Here is a 17,129-nt window from a genome sequence, read left to right as displayed (position 1 = left end):
TAATGTCTTCTCTCTCTCTTTGCCCAGAAATGTATTTTTTTTTTTAATTAATTTATTTTTAAATTTATTTTTGGCTGAGTTGGGTCTTTGTTGCTGCATGCGGGCTTTCTCTAGTTGCGGTGAGCGGGGGCTACTCTTCGTTATGGTACATGGGCTTCTCATTGCTGGCTTCTCGTTGCGGAGCATGGGCTCTAGGCACGTGGCTTCAGTAGCTGTGGCGCGCGGGCTCTAGAGCTGCAGGCTCAGTAGTTGTGGTGCACGGGCTTAGTTGCTCCGCGGCATGTGGGATCTTCCCGGACCAGGGCTCGAACCCGTGTGCCCTGCATTGGCAGGAGGATTCTTAACCACTGCGCCACCAGGGAAGTCCCAGCAATGTATTTTTGAGAGCCATCAGTCTTCATAAATGTTGATCTGTGGCCCCGTGGTTCATTCATTTTCATGGATGCACAACATCCCATTGAATGAATACACTACAATTTAATTATCCTTTTTATTGCTGAGAGACATTTGCCTCTTTTAAAAAGTTATGTCCTATTATGAACAATTCTGCTACATTCTTTTACAAGTGTTAGGTGCAAGAGTTTCTCTAGGGTAAGAATTCCCAGCATCAATATGAACCTGCATCCTGTTGCATCGAGAATGGGTTATATAGATGCCAGAATATTGATCCCTTTAGCCTGGGAGGCAGGTGGACAGGGCCTGGGCAGTAGGAACTCCATAACTGATTATTAACTGCCTGAATAATTGATTGCCTCTAGCCACAAGCAGCCTGGAGTAGACTGGCTGTGCTGGCCAGTGGGCATATGTTCAGTGTTACCAGGCAATATAGAGAACAGTTTTCCACTCCTAGAAACAGTTTATGAGAGTCTGCATTGCTTCATATGCTTGGTAACACTTAATATATCAAAATTTTAACCTTTTCCAATTTGGAAGATATGAAATATTTCTTTGTGATTTTAATTTGCATTTCCCTAATGACAAATCAGGCTGAGAATTTTTTTTTGACATATTTCTAGGCCACCATTATTTCATTTTTGTGAACATCATGCAGTTGTATTTTCAAAAATGTATTTAGATGCATTTATACCCCTTCTGTTCTGTGCTATTCTTTCTATTTTGTCCTTTTTTTCTCTTTTGCTCCTTTGTCTTTTTTGGAAATTGATTGACATATTTTCCCCTCTTGTTCCAGTTTTACTAGTACTAGTTTTCCTTGTACTAGTTTTGTACTAGTACATTGTACAAACTAGCATTGTACTAGTTTTCCTTGTACTCGTTTGACCTTTATGTTCTTTTTTTACTTTTTATAAGTGGTTAACCTATGGATTTTAATACATACTTTTAACTTAAAGTATATTTATCCTTTTCCCACCTCATACAAAAATCTTAGATTGCCTTAACTACCAGAGTTTAATTCTCTCTTATTATTTTCACTATTTTTAACTTCACAAATTAGAAACCTTAATTTTGTTTTTTACTTCCTTGTCTGTTTAGGTTTACCTACATGCTTACCAATTTTTTTTTTACCTGCCCTTATATCTAGCATCACAGGCTATAGGATGATTTTCCTTCTTGAATTACATCCTTTAGAAGTACCTTTATTAAGGGTCAGATGGCAGAAAACTTCTGTTTATATTTATTTTTTCCTCCTCAATAATACATTCTCAGAATCTTGAAGTTATCTTTCCCCTGTTTTCTGGCTGCCACTGTTGCTGTTGAAAAATCAGATGTTTGTCCAGTTGTCTTTCCTTTGTGAGTAATCTCTCTTCTCTACTTCTAAGGACTTCTTTTCATTGTTTTGCTGTTTTATTATGAGTTGTGTAAGTGTGGTTTTCTATTTATTCTGCTTGGTTTCTGTTTGGCTTCCTAACTATGAAAATCAGTGTCTTTCAGCATTCTGGAAAAAAATCTCTGTCACTATCTCTTTAAATGCTTTTTTTCTTCCTTTTTTTTCTTTATAAGCTCTAATTAAAACTTTTTATAAAACTCTCCTTACACATATGTTGTCTTCCATTTAATTTGTCACTCTGTCTTATTTTCCACTTTGTCACATTTGCCATCTCTTTGTCTCTTATTGCTATATCCTGGGTCTTATTTTCTCTCCTGATTCCTCTTTTATGTGTATTCTTTTTGTGTGTCCATTCTTTTTTTTTTTTTGCTACTCATTGAGTTTTCAATTATTCCAGTTATTATATTTTTCATTTTTAGAATGTCTAGTTGTTATTTTTCAAATCAACTTGGTCAGCTTTGAAAATTTTTGGTTACTTTTATATATTTCTCTAAACATATAGAAACGGAAGCTCATTCTTATTTTATATTCTATATACCTTAGTTTCAGCACTGGAGTCTTTGAGTTTCTGAATGTGTAGTTTGTTGTTTCTTCTGATACTTTGATTGCTTATTTTCTTATGTTTGTTGGTTTTCTGACTGTGAGCTCATTTTTCCTGGTATTTTATTGTGAGAATTCTTTGAAACCTGAATTTAAACTGCATTCTTCTAAAAATGATTGATATTAGCTTTTACCGGGTACTCTTTTAGTGCACTACCAACCTGGGACAACTTTATTCTTAATTTTTTGCTTTTCTTTGGCAGGGGGTGTTTAGGGAATTGCCTATAATGTGAAGTCAGGCCCCAAATCCATATGAATGAAGTCTTATCCTGAAAAATTCCTAGGAGTGACTTTTTCTGCTCTCCACCCAGAGGCAAGGCCATGACAGACAAGTGGTCTCATGGTATCTCTTTCTCTTTCTGTTTCTACTTCTTTCTTTCTCTCCCCAGGGGAATTTTAAAATCCTGGTTTATATTCTAAGGATATTGCACTTCCAGTACTTAGGTTTTATGAGAGGTGTTCTCAGCTCTGATATTCCTTCATGCTCTGGGTTCCAGTGTTTGTCTCCCAACTGCAGGGCACGGGGCTCATTAAAACCCAGGTTCTAGGTTGTCTAAAATTTCCATGCCATCCCCAAGGCTAAGACAGGCTCCAGAACTCATACAACAGTAAATTCAACATTCTCGTTGTTTTCTACCGGAAAAGAATTCTATTACTTTCCCTTCATTTCAGCTATGCATTTAAAATATATTTGATTTTTCTTTTTAGAATATGTGGTAGTATTATGCTGTGATTTGTTGCTATGAACTTGCTACTGGAAACAACAGCCCTGTTATATCTTTTACAAATAGGTTCCAACCCTCAGAGGGACTGATACTGGGATGTAAACTTCTCTATCCAGCTCCCTCTTTCTCATCAGTCTTTGTATTGCCTCCTATGTGATCCTTAAATTGCTAAATATCAAAGAGTTTTGATTTCCCTTGGAGGTTAAAGAAATTTTATCTAGTGACTGGTGAAGGAAAAACCTATGTTTTGTTGGGCCACCTGCCTCAGTCTTTCCTAATTTGAAAGTTGAATGGCTTTTTGAGGCCATGGCTATTACAGAGTGACCAGCATTACCTATGGTATTCCCTCCACTTCTCTTAAGAAATGTAAAAGAAATACCACACTTGAGAACACCGTCACAATGGGGCTTCTGTGGCTCCACAACAAGATTTTGAGAAACTATGGGTTTCGGAAGGGCCTATCACAACTTCCTGGGTGTGGCTCTATGGCTGGAAAACCCTTCTGTGGTTTGTATGTGTTCTTAGAAGCTCTAAAATACAACAATGTAAAGATAATGACTTGTGAAAAATTCCAAAATGATGTGTTTGGTGCCTTCTGGTTCTGCATGTGTGCAAGTTACTGACAGTTTTCTCTTTTTTTGCGGTACGCGGGCCTCTCACTGTTGTGGCCTCTCCCGTTGCGGAGCACAGGCTCCGGACGTGCAGGCTCAGCGGCCATGGCTCATGGGCCCAGCCGCTCTGCAGCATGTGGGATCCTCCCGGACTGGGGCACAAACCCACGCCCCCCGCATCAGCAGGTGGACTCCCAAACACTGCGCCACCAGGGAAGCGCTGACAGTTTTCTTTTTAAAACATTTCTTATGCAAGAAGCAGTAGCAGTACAAGGAATGCAACTCACTGCTATTTCACAGAATGTGCTGGTGACATGACTGACTTCTGCTGGGGAAACACAAGTTTCAAGCCTGGCAGAAAAAGCTTTTCAGTTTATTTCACGTTTTAATGTGTAATTTTAAATTTTATATGTATATGCTATCAGTGATTTTCTCTTCACAGTTATCTATTTTTAAAGAAACCTTTCTTTTACCTTGAATGGTGTGTTTATGTATGCTTCTGGTAGGGTCACAAAGCTGTTTAAAACTATGAAAATTTCTTGCTACTTAGAAAAATCCCCTTTAACCACATTTTAGGGTAAGTATTGGAGGTGTAATGTGCTAATTATAGATTACCTTTTTCTTGCAAACATATTGCAGAATTTCACACTAATAGTAGTAATATAGAAGTATGGCTAGCATTATGATGTGAAATGAAAGGCTTTCTTCCATATTTCATCTCTGGTTAATCAATGCAAGACTTTAATCATCAAACTATGAGAGAAATTAGCAGCATTGTCAAAAGGAAAAAATAAATTCCAGGTGAGATTTGGAAAGAAGAGGGAATTGGTGAATTAGGTAGCTGCTTCTAAAAAGAAGCTTGAGATGTAATATTATGTGAATTATCAGGAGTTGGTGCCAGTTAAGTTGTGGGATTTGAGAAAATACGTGGGGGAAAGGAGTCTGAAAAAGGTTTGAAATAAATTCACACAGGTTGTTAAAAAAATTGGAAAATTTTGACATGAGTATTTAATAAGTGACTTACATCGTTATCCAAGTATTTAGAATGTGTCGCTTCAAATGCATGTCATGGAGAGACTAGGATCTTGAAGAAGTCTAGAGAAGCAGCTGGCAGCTGTGGAAAGAAGAAACATTTTGAGAGAGAATGGAATTGAAACATCAAGGCAGAATGGACTTGAGATTTTAATATATAAGTATGGAGAAAACTAAGACTTAGAAAAAAACCCCCAGAACCCCTTAAAGGAAAGGACTGCTATTGACTTCGCAAAAAGGTGACCAAACTCCCCCCTGCCGCCGGTTTCTAAGTATGGTAGGTAGGAAGAAAAAGACACAACAGAGTTAACTGGAAAAAAATCAGAGAACATTTTATCAAGAAAAATCCTCAAGAATGTTTGTCTGAGACTGTTTTGCTTAGTGGCCTTGATATTTGACACCTTTCATGATGGAGAATATGCCAATCTCAGTTAGTCTGGCCAAGAAGGAAGCAGTTAAAAAAATTTAGTTGGCAAGTGTAAATAGTAGTATCACATAAGGACAGTGTGTTCCAAGCCAAGCACTTTGTTGTGTGCAAAAGTATGGACTACATAGGTTAAAAAATAATTTTTGTAGCCATGAGTATTTTTTCTAGCCATGAATATGTGTCATGGAACATCTTGAGAGCAATATTTAAAATATAGGTGCTTCTTCATGTTTTATTATCACCTACATGTTGCACATAAGTTTCAAAAAGTACAGTATTATTTTTGAGGGTGAATGCTTTGAAAAAGAAAACATGATCAGGGAATTCTAAAAGTAACAAATAGTTGAGAGATGATGCAAATTAATTCTCAAGGTTATTCTTGCATTCTAACATAACGGTAGAAGAAAAGTTAATCTTCAATCTTAAAAAATGAGTGGCATGAAATACAAGTTTACATATACAAGTCAGACTGCATCCGAGAGAGCACTCACTATAGGACAGAGTGAAGCTTGTATTTAAAACAATCACTCTGTGTCTTAAAACTGAGTATTTTTGCAATACAAATACAAATTTCTTCCACATTTCATCTTTACACTTACTCTTTATATATCCTTTATATATCCTTACTCTTTATATATATATAGAAGAGACTTTGGCTTAGTTGCCAAATAGTGGTTAAATACATAATTGCAACTTTATGTTTTTTAATTAATTAATTTATTTATTTTTGGCTGCGTTGTGTCTTCATTGCTGTGCGTGGACTTTCTCTAGTTGTCGCGAGGGAGGCTGCTCTTGGTTGTTGCAGTGCGTGGACTTCTCATTGTGGTGGCTTCTCTTGTTGCGGAGCGTGTGGGCTCTAGGCTTGCAGGCTTCAGTAGTTGTGGCACGAGGGCTCTAGATCACAGGCTCTGTAGTTATGGCGCACGGGCTTAGTTGCTCTGTGGCATGTGGGATCTTCCCGGACCAGGGATTGAACCCATGTCCCCTGCATTGGTAGGCAGATTCTCTTTTTAAAAAATTAAGTTATTTTATTTTTGGCTGCGTTGGGTCTTTGTTTCTGCGTGTGGGCCTTCTCTAGTTGCGGTGAGCAGGGGCTACTCTTCATTGCAGCACGTGGGCTTCTCATTGCGGTGGCTTCTCTTGTTGCAGAGCACGGGCTGTAGGCATGAGGGCTTCAGTAGTTGTGGCTCACGGGCTCCGGAGCGCAGGCTCAGTAGTTGTGGTGCATGGGCTTAGTTGTTCTGCGGCATGTGGGATCTTCCCGGACCGGGGCTCGAACCTGTGTCCCCTGCATTGGCAGGTGGATTCTTAACCACTGCACCACAAGGGAAGCCCTGGTAGGCAGATTCTTAACCACTGTGCCACCAGGGAAGTCCCTATTTGCAACTTTAAAGCAAAAGTAAAATAAGCATTTTCGTTGTGGTATCAGGAGCACATCAATAGCCAAGGCACTTTCTGGCACCGCCTTCTTACAGAGCCTGAGAGGAAAGACAACACCAGCAATCCAAAATCCGTTAACCTTTACGCATTGTCAAGATTACCTCAAATTCCTCTTATCCGAGGCCATTTTTTCAAAAGCTATTTTGGGCAAAATAATTGTCATAGCAGATTATAAAATGGATATGCAATGCCTCTAGGTATCAGTTTAACCTTTGGATCACACCGAATGACCAGAAAGGGAATGACCCAGTTATTTTGAGATCTTGGATAATCATCTTCCTAAGTTGTTCTTTCAACTGTTGACTGACATTGAAGGACTGTGTAAAAGATCCATAGTAAACTCTCAAGTGTCATTGTTGAAGAGATGCTGTTGAAACTGACCATTACACTACCCCAGGCTTCTTTTGAAGGACTCATGGAAGAAATTTTTCACAGAAAATAAGTTTACTTCTCTTATAGACATTGTAAATGTTAGAACTACTGTGTTTTCTTTGTTACTTTGTGTTTTAATTTGCCAGGGCTGCCATAATACAGTAGTATAGACTGGGTGGCTGACACAATGGAAATTAATTTTCTCACAGTTCTAGGGCAAAGTTGGTTTTTCCTGAGGCTTCTCTCCTTGGCTTATAGATGGCTGCTTCTTGCTGTGTCCTCACGTGGCCTTTTCTCTGTGCACACATGCCCCTGGCATCTCTTCCTCTTCTCGTAAGGTCACCAGTCCTATTGGATTAGAGCCTCACCCTTATGACCTCATTTAACCTTAATTACCTCTTGAAAGGCCTTATCTCCAAATATAGTCACATTTGGGGATTAGGGCTTCAACATATGACTTTTAGGGGAATACAGTTCAGTCCGTAACACTTTGATAGCTGGGAATTTGAGAGGCAAATCTGTGTAACACAGTAAGCAGTATCAGAAAACACTTGACATTATTTTTCTATCCATATTTTCCCTTTAACTTGATATTCTTTTTTTTCTTTTTTCATACATACTATATTTTTTGTAAGCTACCTTAAAACTTTTTATAAGACAGAGGGCAAATAAGTAATTAAATAAATAAATTCTTATCTGTAGTAGATTTTTATGGATATTTGCTCACTGAAATGATCAGAAGGAATTGTATTCCTGGGGGCCAAAAGATGCCAGAGGAGGTTCTGTGATCATACTCCTCTGAGTATACTTACTTATTTATATAAGTGTTTAGGTTTATAGTATATACTTATATCAATGTTTAGGCTTATATATTATAATGGATCAGTTGTTTCTCCCTTTGATAATATAATAGAACATCAATGGAATTAAAATTTTATAGACAGTGAGTTGTTTTCCTAATTGTGTCAATTCTTCTTTCTCTTATTCTAGAAAAGTTTTATCAAAAAAGAACAACAGTCTGTCAAGCCAGAATCAAAGCCACAGCCCAGGTATATCTTTTATATGGTAGCAGAAAAGTTTAAATTAATATGCTTGCTTTTGGTTATATCCTGACTTAAGTATCTGGTTTAAAGAAATGTAGGTTGTTGAAAGCTCAAGTTTTCAACGTATCTTTTTCAAAGTTCTCATTTAATTTGACTAAGGCAAGGATAAAAAATTCTTATTTTTTTTGAGAGTATTAATGCTTATTCAGTAGACCAGGCTGTAGGTTTACTTTGCAGTGGCAAGTAAAAGCATTGTAAACAGTACTGTATGATGTTTCAGCAGTTTTGTTTATTAGAAACTATGTCCTGCAATTCACTATGGTACAGCATGCCTTTCAGTGACTCTATGAGGCATTCTTAAGATTGCTCTGCTTCTTTGTGTAGCAAATTTGTTGACAAACTTTTGTGAAAAAAATAACTGATTTTGTGAGATAGATTGGAGAGTGAGATGGAAAGAAAGGATTATGGAAAATTAACAGTGAAGTTTCTGAAAAGGAGAGGTTTCAGACCTGTGCTTTCTTTTTCACTGGTAATACATTAATTTATTAATTCACCAGGTATTATTTATGTACTGACTCGGTGCAAAGCTCTGTGTCAAGCCATATAGATGCAAATAGCAAAAGGGTAAACCTTGGATACTGAAGTTTGTCAGAGCAACCAGTTTGGAAAACTTACCCCCTAGTAAATACAGGTTTATTCAGATATATTATTCAGGCTACCTTCTCTTACTTGACATCCTTCTTAATTCCTTCTCTCAATTACTCAAAAGGTGTGGTCCATAATCCCTCATTCACAATTCCAAAATCTGGAAAGCTCCAGAAACTGAAAGTTGATGTCACCTAATGTGGTGCCAAAACTCTTAGTGTCAAAACCTGACCTGAAGTAATAAGTGATCATGATTACTCATAGTCTCTACTTTTCCCACTTCATGTGAATATTCATTCTTTGCATACATATTAACATTAATTATATTAGCTATTTAATATTAATATGTTCAATGATGGGACACTGCCCCAGACTCTACTTAAATGTACATAATATATGGTATACATGCTATATTAATTTCCTAGACTTTGAAACAAAATCTGAATTCCCAAATACATCTGACTCTAAGGTTCAAGTATTATGGGATTGCACTATATGGTAAATCTTGGCCAAATATGACTGTGAAATAATGCCAAACAATTGTTTAAACCTCCAATAAATAAATATCCAGTTTAAGATTAGATGTTTTCTGAGAGTTAGTCTCATAATAAATTTAGTAGTAGCTAAATTCATTAGTAGTAGCACTCATTCTGTGCTTAGTTTGTACGAGGTACTTTCATATAACTCCCATAACAGCACATGATATATTTTATTATCACCATTTTACTGATGGGTAAACTGAGGTTGAATATTTCACTTAGGGTCAATCAGCTAGTCTGTGATAGAGCTGAATTCAAACGTAGGTCCTTTAATTGCAGTCATTGCTACATACTAGAAGCTAAATTATGCCAGAATGATCCCTGGCTAAAATTTCAAGTTCTGTGAGAGCAGGGGTGGTTGATTCTGTTAACATTTCTATCTATAGCTCATGGCACAATCCCAGCAATGTAGTAGATACTCAGAAAATATAACTGAACAAATGAACAATTTCCAGAGGAAAAGGAAAAACAGATTGTGTCTTGTCCTGCTCAGAAAATTTTCTTTCAGTCTTTCATAGTTTATTCATTTAACAAGAAACATTAAGCACCTGCTGTATTAGATGCTAAGGACGGGGTGAACAAGAGAGACTCCTTACATTTGTGGAATTTAAAGCCTAGGCAGAGTTCTCAGTTGCTGTTCACCATGGAGGGAGACAGAAATTGGAGTTTAAGTCCTTTCAGATGACAGGACTTAATAAACACCTCAGTCTCTCCATGGAAATCTTAGAAGGCCAACACCTACGGAGTGGAGATTATACCCCAGGACTAAGGAATTCACCTTAGTACAAGGGATGAAACAAACAGATTCACCCTAACAAAAGCATAAAACTAAGCCTCAACAAGTTCAAGATGATAAACCAGTAACTTAGCTACCACCTAGAATTAAAAAACAATCAACATTCTTTCAAGGACAGTAGCATAATCCACAATCCCTACAATGTACAATGTTTAGTACACAACAAATAAAATGTTAGACATGTTAAGAAACAGGAAAATCTGGGTTACATCAAAGAAAAAGATATCCCAAATGTTAGAATTAGCAGACAAGAGCTCAAAAGCAGTTATTATAAATGTTCAAGAACTTAAAGAAAAAGATGTTCCTAATAACAGAGAATCCCAGTGCATAAATGGAAGATATAAGGACAATAATCAAATGAAAGTTCTGGAACTGAGAAATAACATATCTGATGTGAAAATTTCATTGAATGGTTGAACACCATATTGGAGAAGGCAGTAGAGAAGATTAGTAAACTTGTAGATCTATAGAGACTAATCTGAACAAAACGATTGATTGAGAACAAAATGAACAAAGCCTGATGGGCCTATAAATTAATATCAAGTGGCCTATCATATGTGAATTGGAGTCTCAGAAGAAGAGAACTAGAATAAGGCAGAAAAAGTAGTTGAAGAAATAGTACCTGGGGGCTTCCCTGGTGGCGCAGGGTTAAGAATCCACCTGCCAGTGCGGGGGGGGGATGGGTTCGAGCCCTGGTCCGGGAAGATACCACATGCCATGGAGCAACTAAGCCTGTGCACCACAACTACTGAGCCTGTGCTCTAGAACCCATGAGCCACAACTACTGAGCCCACAGGCCACAACTTCTGAAGCCCATGCGCCTAGAGCCCGTGCTCTGCAACAAGAGAAGCCACCGCAATGAGAAGCCCGCGCACTGCAATGAAGAGTAGCCCCCGCTCGTCACAACTAGAGAAAGCCCACGTGCAGCAACGAAGACCCAACAAGCCAAAAATAAATTAATAAAATAAATACATTTATAAAAAAAAGAAAGAAAGAATAGTTGGAAATTTCCAAATTTAATGAAAAACATCTTTACGCATCCAAGAAGATATCACATCTAAGCAAGATAAACACAAGAAAAAACACATAGGCATATCATAGGCAAAGAGTTGAGAATTAAAGGCAAAGAAAAACCTTTGAAATAACCAGCAGGGAAAAATACACATTGTACAAAGGGTTACAATTCTGAGAATGATGGACGTCTTCTCACTGGAAATGATGCAGACCAGAAGGCAATGAAATTATATATTTAAAGTGCTAAAAGAAAGAAGATTATCAACTGATAATTCTGTATCTAGTGAAACTATCTCACAGTATTGAGGTTGAAAAAAGAAATTTTCAGCTAAATTAAAGAAATGAGAATATACTGCCAACTGATCTGTTTTTCACAAATGTTAAAGGAAGCTCTTCATGCTGAGAGAAATGACACCTGTTGTATATTTGAATCTACAAGAAGAAATAAAGAACATTGAACATAGAAAATATATGAAATATTTTTTCCAATTATTATTATTATTATTTTTTTATTTTTTTTTTGTGGTATGCGGGCCTCCCTCTGCTGTGGCCTCTCCCGTTGCGGAGCACAGGCTCCGGACGCGCAGGCCCAGCGGCCATGGCTCACGGGCCCAGCCGCTCCGCGGCACGCGGGATCCTCCCAGACCGGGGCGCGAACCCGGCTCCCCTGCATTGGCAGGGGGACGCACAACCACTGCGCCACCAGGGAAGCCCCTACAATTATTTTTAAATTGAACATTTTAGGCAAAATCATAACATTATTATGGTACTTATAAGTAGGTAGATGCAAAAATATATATGACAATGCTAGCAAGAAACTTTTGCAAGTTTCTTTCATTTTATGTGTAGTGGTATTAATTCTAAGTAGAGTGTGATAAGAAAGCAAATTGTAATTCCCAGAGCAACCACTAATCCAAAAATATAAACCTAAAAGATAATACGAAAACTAAAATGGAATATCAAAAACTATTTGGTTATCCCAAAAGAAGACAGGAAAGGGAGAACATATAATGGGTGAATAAAAACCAAATAGTAAAATGGTAGACTTAAACCCAACCGTACCAACATTTATATTTCATATACAGAATAAACATGCAGTTAAAAGTAAGAGCTTGTCAGGATGGATAAAAAAGCAAGAACCAACTCTATGCTGTTTATAAGAGATGAACATAAAAAGACATTAATTAGAAGTAAAAGGTTAGAGAAAAGATACACAATGAAAAAAAGCTAGCAGAAGAGTGCTAGGGTGGCTATACATCAAAGTAGACTTCAAGGACGATTTCCAGACATAAAGAGGACACTTCATAATTGTAAAAGAATGAATTAGTCAGAATTAGATGATAATCCTAAATGTGTATGACTTAATAATAGAGCTTTAACACAAATAAAGCAGAAATTGACAGGATTAAAGAATAAAATGGACAACTGCATAATTATGACTGGAATTTTTTTACATGTCTTTTAGTAATTGATAGGAAAATTAGTAAAAAGAGTAAATGACAACATAGCAGATTTGAACAAACCGTCAACTGATTTGAACTATTTAACGTTTGTAGACTACAACCAACAAATGTAGAAGATACGTTTTTTTTTAAGTGCACATGTAACATTTGTTATAGAGATAAGAACAGAAAGCAATGAAATAAAAAACAGAAACAATAAAGCAAATTAAGAAAGCCAAAAGTTGGTTCTTTGAAAAGATTAGTAGAATTTGTAAGCTCCTAACAAAACTAAGAAAAAGAGATAAAACAAATTACCAGTATTAAAAATGAAAGAAGTGGAATCACTATATATTCTATAGACATTAAAAGGAGAAAAGATTATATGAATAAGTTCATGCCTACCACATTCAATAACTGAGATGAAATGGACAAATTCTTGAAAAAAGACAACATACCAAAACTGACACAGAACAAATAGAAAATCTGAATAACCCATATCTATTAAAGAAATTGAATTTGTCATCAAAAACCTTTTCACAAAAAGACTTGCTTTAAGGAAAAAAATACTATATATTTTTAAACTATTTGATGGTGTTAGCTTATCTTCTTGTGTAAGTCTTTTTCCTGTAAATATCCTTTACCTGGTTAGTTTGAGTGGGAAGTCTTTTTTTTTCTCATAGGTTTTACTAAAGTAAAATTTAGTCCAGCCCTTTCAATAACAAAAAGTTGTACAGTCTGAAAGGTGAGCATTTATTGTATTTATTTTCCTGGAGCCAACCAGCTACTCTGAATGCTAAGCATTTTCCTGTACTGTCTGCCATCTGTTGCAGCATAAAGAGCTGTGGCAGTTTTGCAGGTACATCTAGCTAACTTTTGCAGGGCTGTCATAAACATTTTAGAGGATGATGGCTGAAGGGAAGTTTAGAGATCACTTGATTCAATTCTTTTAATTTCCAGTAAAAGTTTAAAAAGATTAAGTGTCTTCTTCAAGGTCACAAAAGTAAAAAGAAAGAAAAAACCAAAACTTGTTACTAGAGTCCAACACTCAATTCACAGTGTTCTTACTCAGTCATGCTGCTTTTATGCCATTTGTATCTTAAATTTTAACAGCCTTTCTGATGATTACTTAAGAGAAGTAGACTGAAACTAATGAATTAGCAAGTACAAGAGTGGCTCTAGTGATTAAAACGTATTACTAGATAGAATTGTGGAGAACGAGAGAGATAAAAGAAAGTGAAACAATGTGAAAACAGAGTGAAGTAGCAAATGATATAAAACTAAATATTTCACATGCAGACACATTTCATTGAAAATATTTAAGTGAAACACTATTAAGGTTTTCTTCTTCATTTGAAATCCTATACCATTTATGTCATAGAAATTCTGTGAAACTTTAGAATCCAAATGTTGGGACCCTTTAAGCTTGTCTTAAAGAATTTTTCTTGTTAGAGAGAAATCTCTCATATATTTTCAGCTAGAGGTTTCCGTAGAGTCTGCATGAGACAGAGTATATTATAACCTTCCATCAGTCATCTGTCAATTTCAGTAAGGTACTGGCCAATTTCTAAAGTACTTTTGCATTTCAAGGGTGAAAATATGTCACACATATATCACCATTGCCAGGCTACAGTAAATATAAGAGAGTTTGGTTTTTTCCCCCTCTTCTTAGTTATAGAAAAAAAAATGATGGAATTCGTTTACCCATAGCCACAAGCTTTGAGAGAACTCTCTACAGCTGGCAAATAGAACTGGCTTATGCACCCACTCAGCAGTGTTTTTTAAGGAGGCAGTCACTTGGCTGTTAAAAGGTTGGGATGGGAAGTTGAGCAGACTAAAAATGCTGTTGCTGCACTTGATATGGAATTACTGCAAATTTGGGCACCCACTCCTGTTCTTGAGAGGGAAGGGAACCTGTTACCTTATATGGATAAAGAGTGGTAGATAAGGCAGAGTTATAATTATTTTTGTCCTAATCTTCAGTGATCATGAACCTAAAATGCATATTTTCACATTTCTATTTTTTTTGTCCATCTTCTTGTGTTTTCAACTGTAAAGATCTCAAAATTTAGAAGGAGAGAAAAAGATGTAACAGTAGTGCTTAGGTCCGTTTGCTATACAAATATGTATACAGATGTATATAAGACTTTTCATTAGCAGCATTATTAAACAAAGAACTATAATGCTCAAATCCAGTACATTTAGGATAAATTTACCAGGTTCCAGATTCCACACAGTGACTACTTGATTTTATTTTGGGGTTCTTAAATATATATTTGTGTTATTTTTATGAGGGATATGATCTTATTGTCTTGATTTTCAATTCTGCTAAAAATACTCATTTCATACACACTCTTGCCCAACATTTAGAAAATATAATTTTCATAAATGAACAATATAAAGCAAAATTATTTGATTGCAGAATGCAAGTTTCTATTTCTTCAATATTTCAATTTAAATGGTAAATTTTGAAATTGTAGAACTTCGTAAATGTCAGAAGATTGTTAGAAATCCTTAAGGTTAAAGTATGGTTGAGAAAGCCTAAAACCTTTTTTAAGGGAAAAGAAAGGTTATGATGAGCTTTTCAAAGCGAGCCAAGCAATTTCAGTTCAAATAGAATTGCCAAAGGAACGTTTTTACGAGTTTTATTGTTTTTCAAAGTAAAATACTTTATGTAAGATTTCTAAACCAGAAAGAATTAAAGCCCAATAGATGTAATTCTTAATTTTTAATTTTAAAAAAGTAATATGTACACAAATTATAGTATATATATTTATGTTTTTACCCTGATAAAGGTAAAAAGTGAATGATATTTTGCAATGAAGTGGGATCTTGTCTTTTCCTAGCATTATCTTTTTAAAATCTTTTCATTAACTTCTTCATGCTTCACACATTTTCTCTTATTTTGTGTGGTATCATTAATATAAAAATATCAAAAGCAGTTTATATTATTAACTAAAAGGAAATAATACATTAGCACACAGAGTTCATTCTCAATATCTAAGCGAAAATTGTGAACCAGGAGTGTAATCTATTGTACTATTACCTTGACATTGTATGTTTATTTTCTGTGAGAAAGATTTCTTCATATATCTTCCTTGAGGTCCACTTGAATTTGTTTGGCACTTCTAACTATATTGCAAATAGTATCTCCTTCTTTGTTCAGATAAACTATTGTATTTCATGAATAAAACACTTATTCTCTTTTGATGTCTTTCAGCAGTGAGCTGTTAATTCTTTGCAGATTCATCTGACTTTAGTGATAAATTTTCCTTTCGTTGAATTTCTAAAGTACATAGTTGTTTTTTAAAATGACTGACTGATTTCCAAGTACAGAATAGAAAAATTGATGGATCTTTAACTCATAGAGGAAAAATATTCTATCGTTAATTCTTAATGTTAAAGTTGTAAGAAGTTCAAAAGGTGGTCATCAGCCCTTCACCTTTTTACTATTTAGTTTGTTTCAATTCTGGATGATAAAAACATTGTTTAAATATACCATCTATGAAGTGTACCAGTTTAGAACCCTTAAGTTTCTCTCTTTTTTTTTTTCATTCTTTAGGATTCCAAGCATCCAGATAGTGCATGTAAATATGTAGATGAGGAATAATTATATATTTTCCCTTCTATTTTGTAGCATGCTAGAACTAAAAGGGTAGTAGTAACCAGATATGACTCACTAATATGTTACTGAAAGGCAAAACTGTGCTAAGAATTCTAAATTTTCTCTTTTTTCATATAATAGAATATAGTACATTTACTGGCATATCTAAGTATAAATTTCACATTTCAGAGTCTGGAGATTTAGCTAGGTACTTTAATGTTTCCTTTATATCTCTAAAATTACTGCATTTGTCCATCATCATTTTTTCTGAAATGGGTCAAGTCCTCTTATTTTATCTCAAAACAATTTTACAAGTTTACCACCTAATAACTTTCCTTTGGTCTCTTCTAAAATTTGTTAATTACTAATGTAATATTAGCTTGTTTATGGTATCTTCTGTGAACAGATTATTTTTTCTGGGTCAGTACCCAGCCTAAGCATTTTTTGAAAATAAATTTATAGTGGATAATATTTCTCCAGTGATACTTTCTCTAGTTGTATTTTGTCTTTGGGGAATTATAGAATCTCAGAGTTTAAGGAACCTTAGAGATTTTCTTCTGAAACCCTCTATCCAAAGGGTGAATCTCCTCTGTAACATGGCACCTACATCACCTCTACTTGAAAACTCCAGGGATTAGTAATTACTCTGTTCAAGTGGAATCCATTTCATTCTAATTAGTGCTCTGACTTTGACAGTTCTCTCTGTGAGGCTCAGCACCTATCCCCCTTGAGCTGGTACCCACTGGTCCTGATTCTGTCTTCTTGAAGCCACTCTAGTTACCAATTCTCTCGTTAGATTCTCTCTTTCTATACACACACACACACACACACTCACACACACACATCTTTATTAGATTTATATATTTATTAGGATGCTAATTCAAATTAGCTTAAGCAAAATGGTAATTAAATCTGTTTGCTCATGTAAGTAGAGATTCCAAGAGTGTAGAGTATGTCGGACATCTGTTCTTTTTATCTGTTTAACATCTTAGGCTCAACTGATTCAACAGGTTCAAGTAATGTCTTCAGGATGTGCTCTCCTTTAATTCATTTAAA

The 17,129-nt window shown here is 35.7% G+C and overlaps 1 protein-coding gene across 1 annotated transcript in view; it reads left to right on the top strand.

Annotated features, from left to right (window-relative positions):
- The window catches only part of IQCM (IQ motif containing M), a 361,168-nt gene that overhangs the window by 102,695 nt on the left and 241,344 nt on the right, over positions 1-17,129 (top strand). Inside the window, exon 8 of the mRNA XM_028492548.1 lies at positions 7,984-8,042. Coding sequence (XP_028348349.1) covers positions 7,984-8,042 — 59 coding nt within the window. The remainder of the gene's footprint in view (positions 1-7,983; positions 8,043-17,129) is intronic.

Source organism: Physeter macrocephalus, chromosome 7 (assembly GCF_002837175.3).
Source record: "Physeter macrocephalus isolate SW-GA chromosome 7, ASM283717v5, whole genome shotgun sequence".
Classification (NCBI taxonomy): Eukaryota; Metazoa; Chordata; class Mammalia; order Artiodactyla; family Physeteridae; genus Physeter; species Physeter macrocephalus.
Note: the sequence above shows the minus strand (reverse complement) of the source record. Positions and strands in the feature narration are given on the sequence as shown.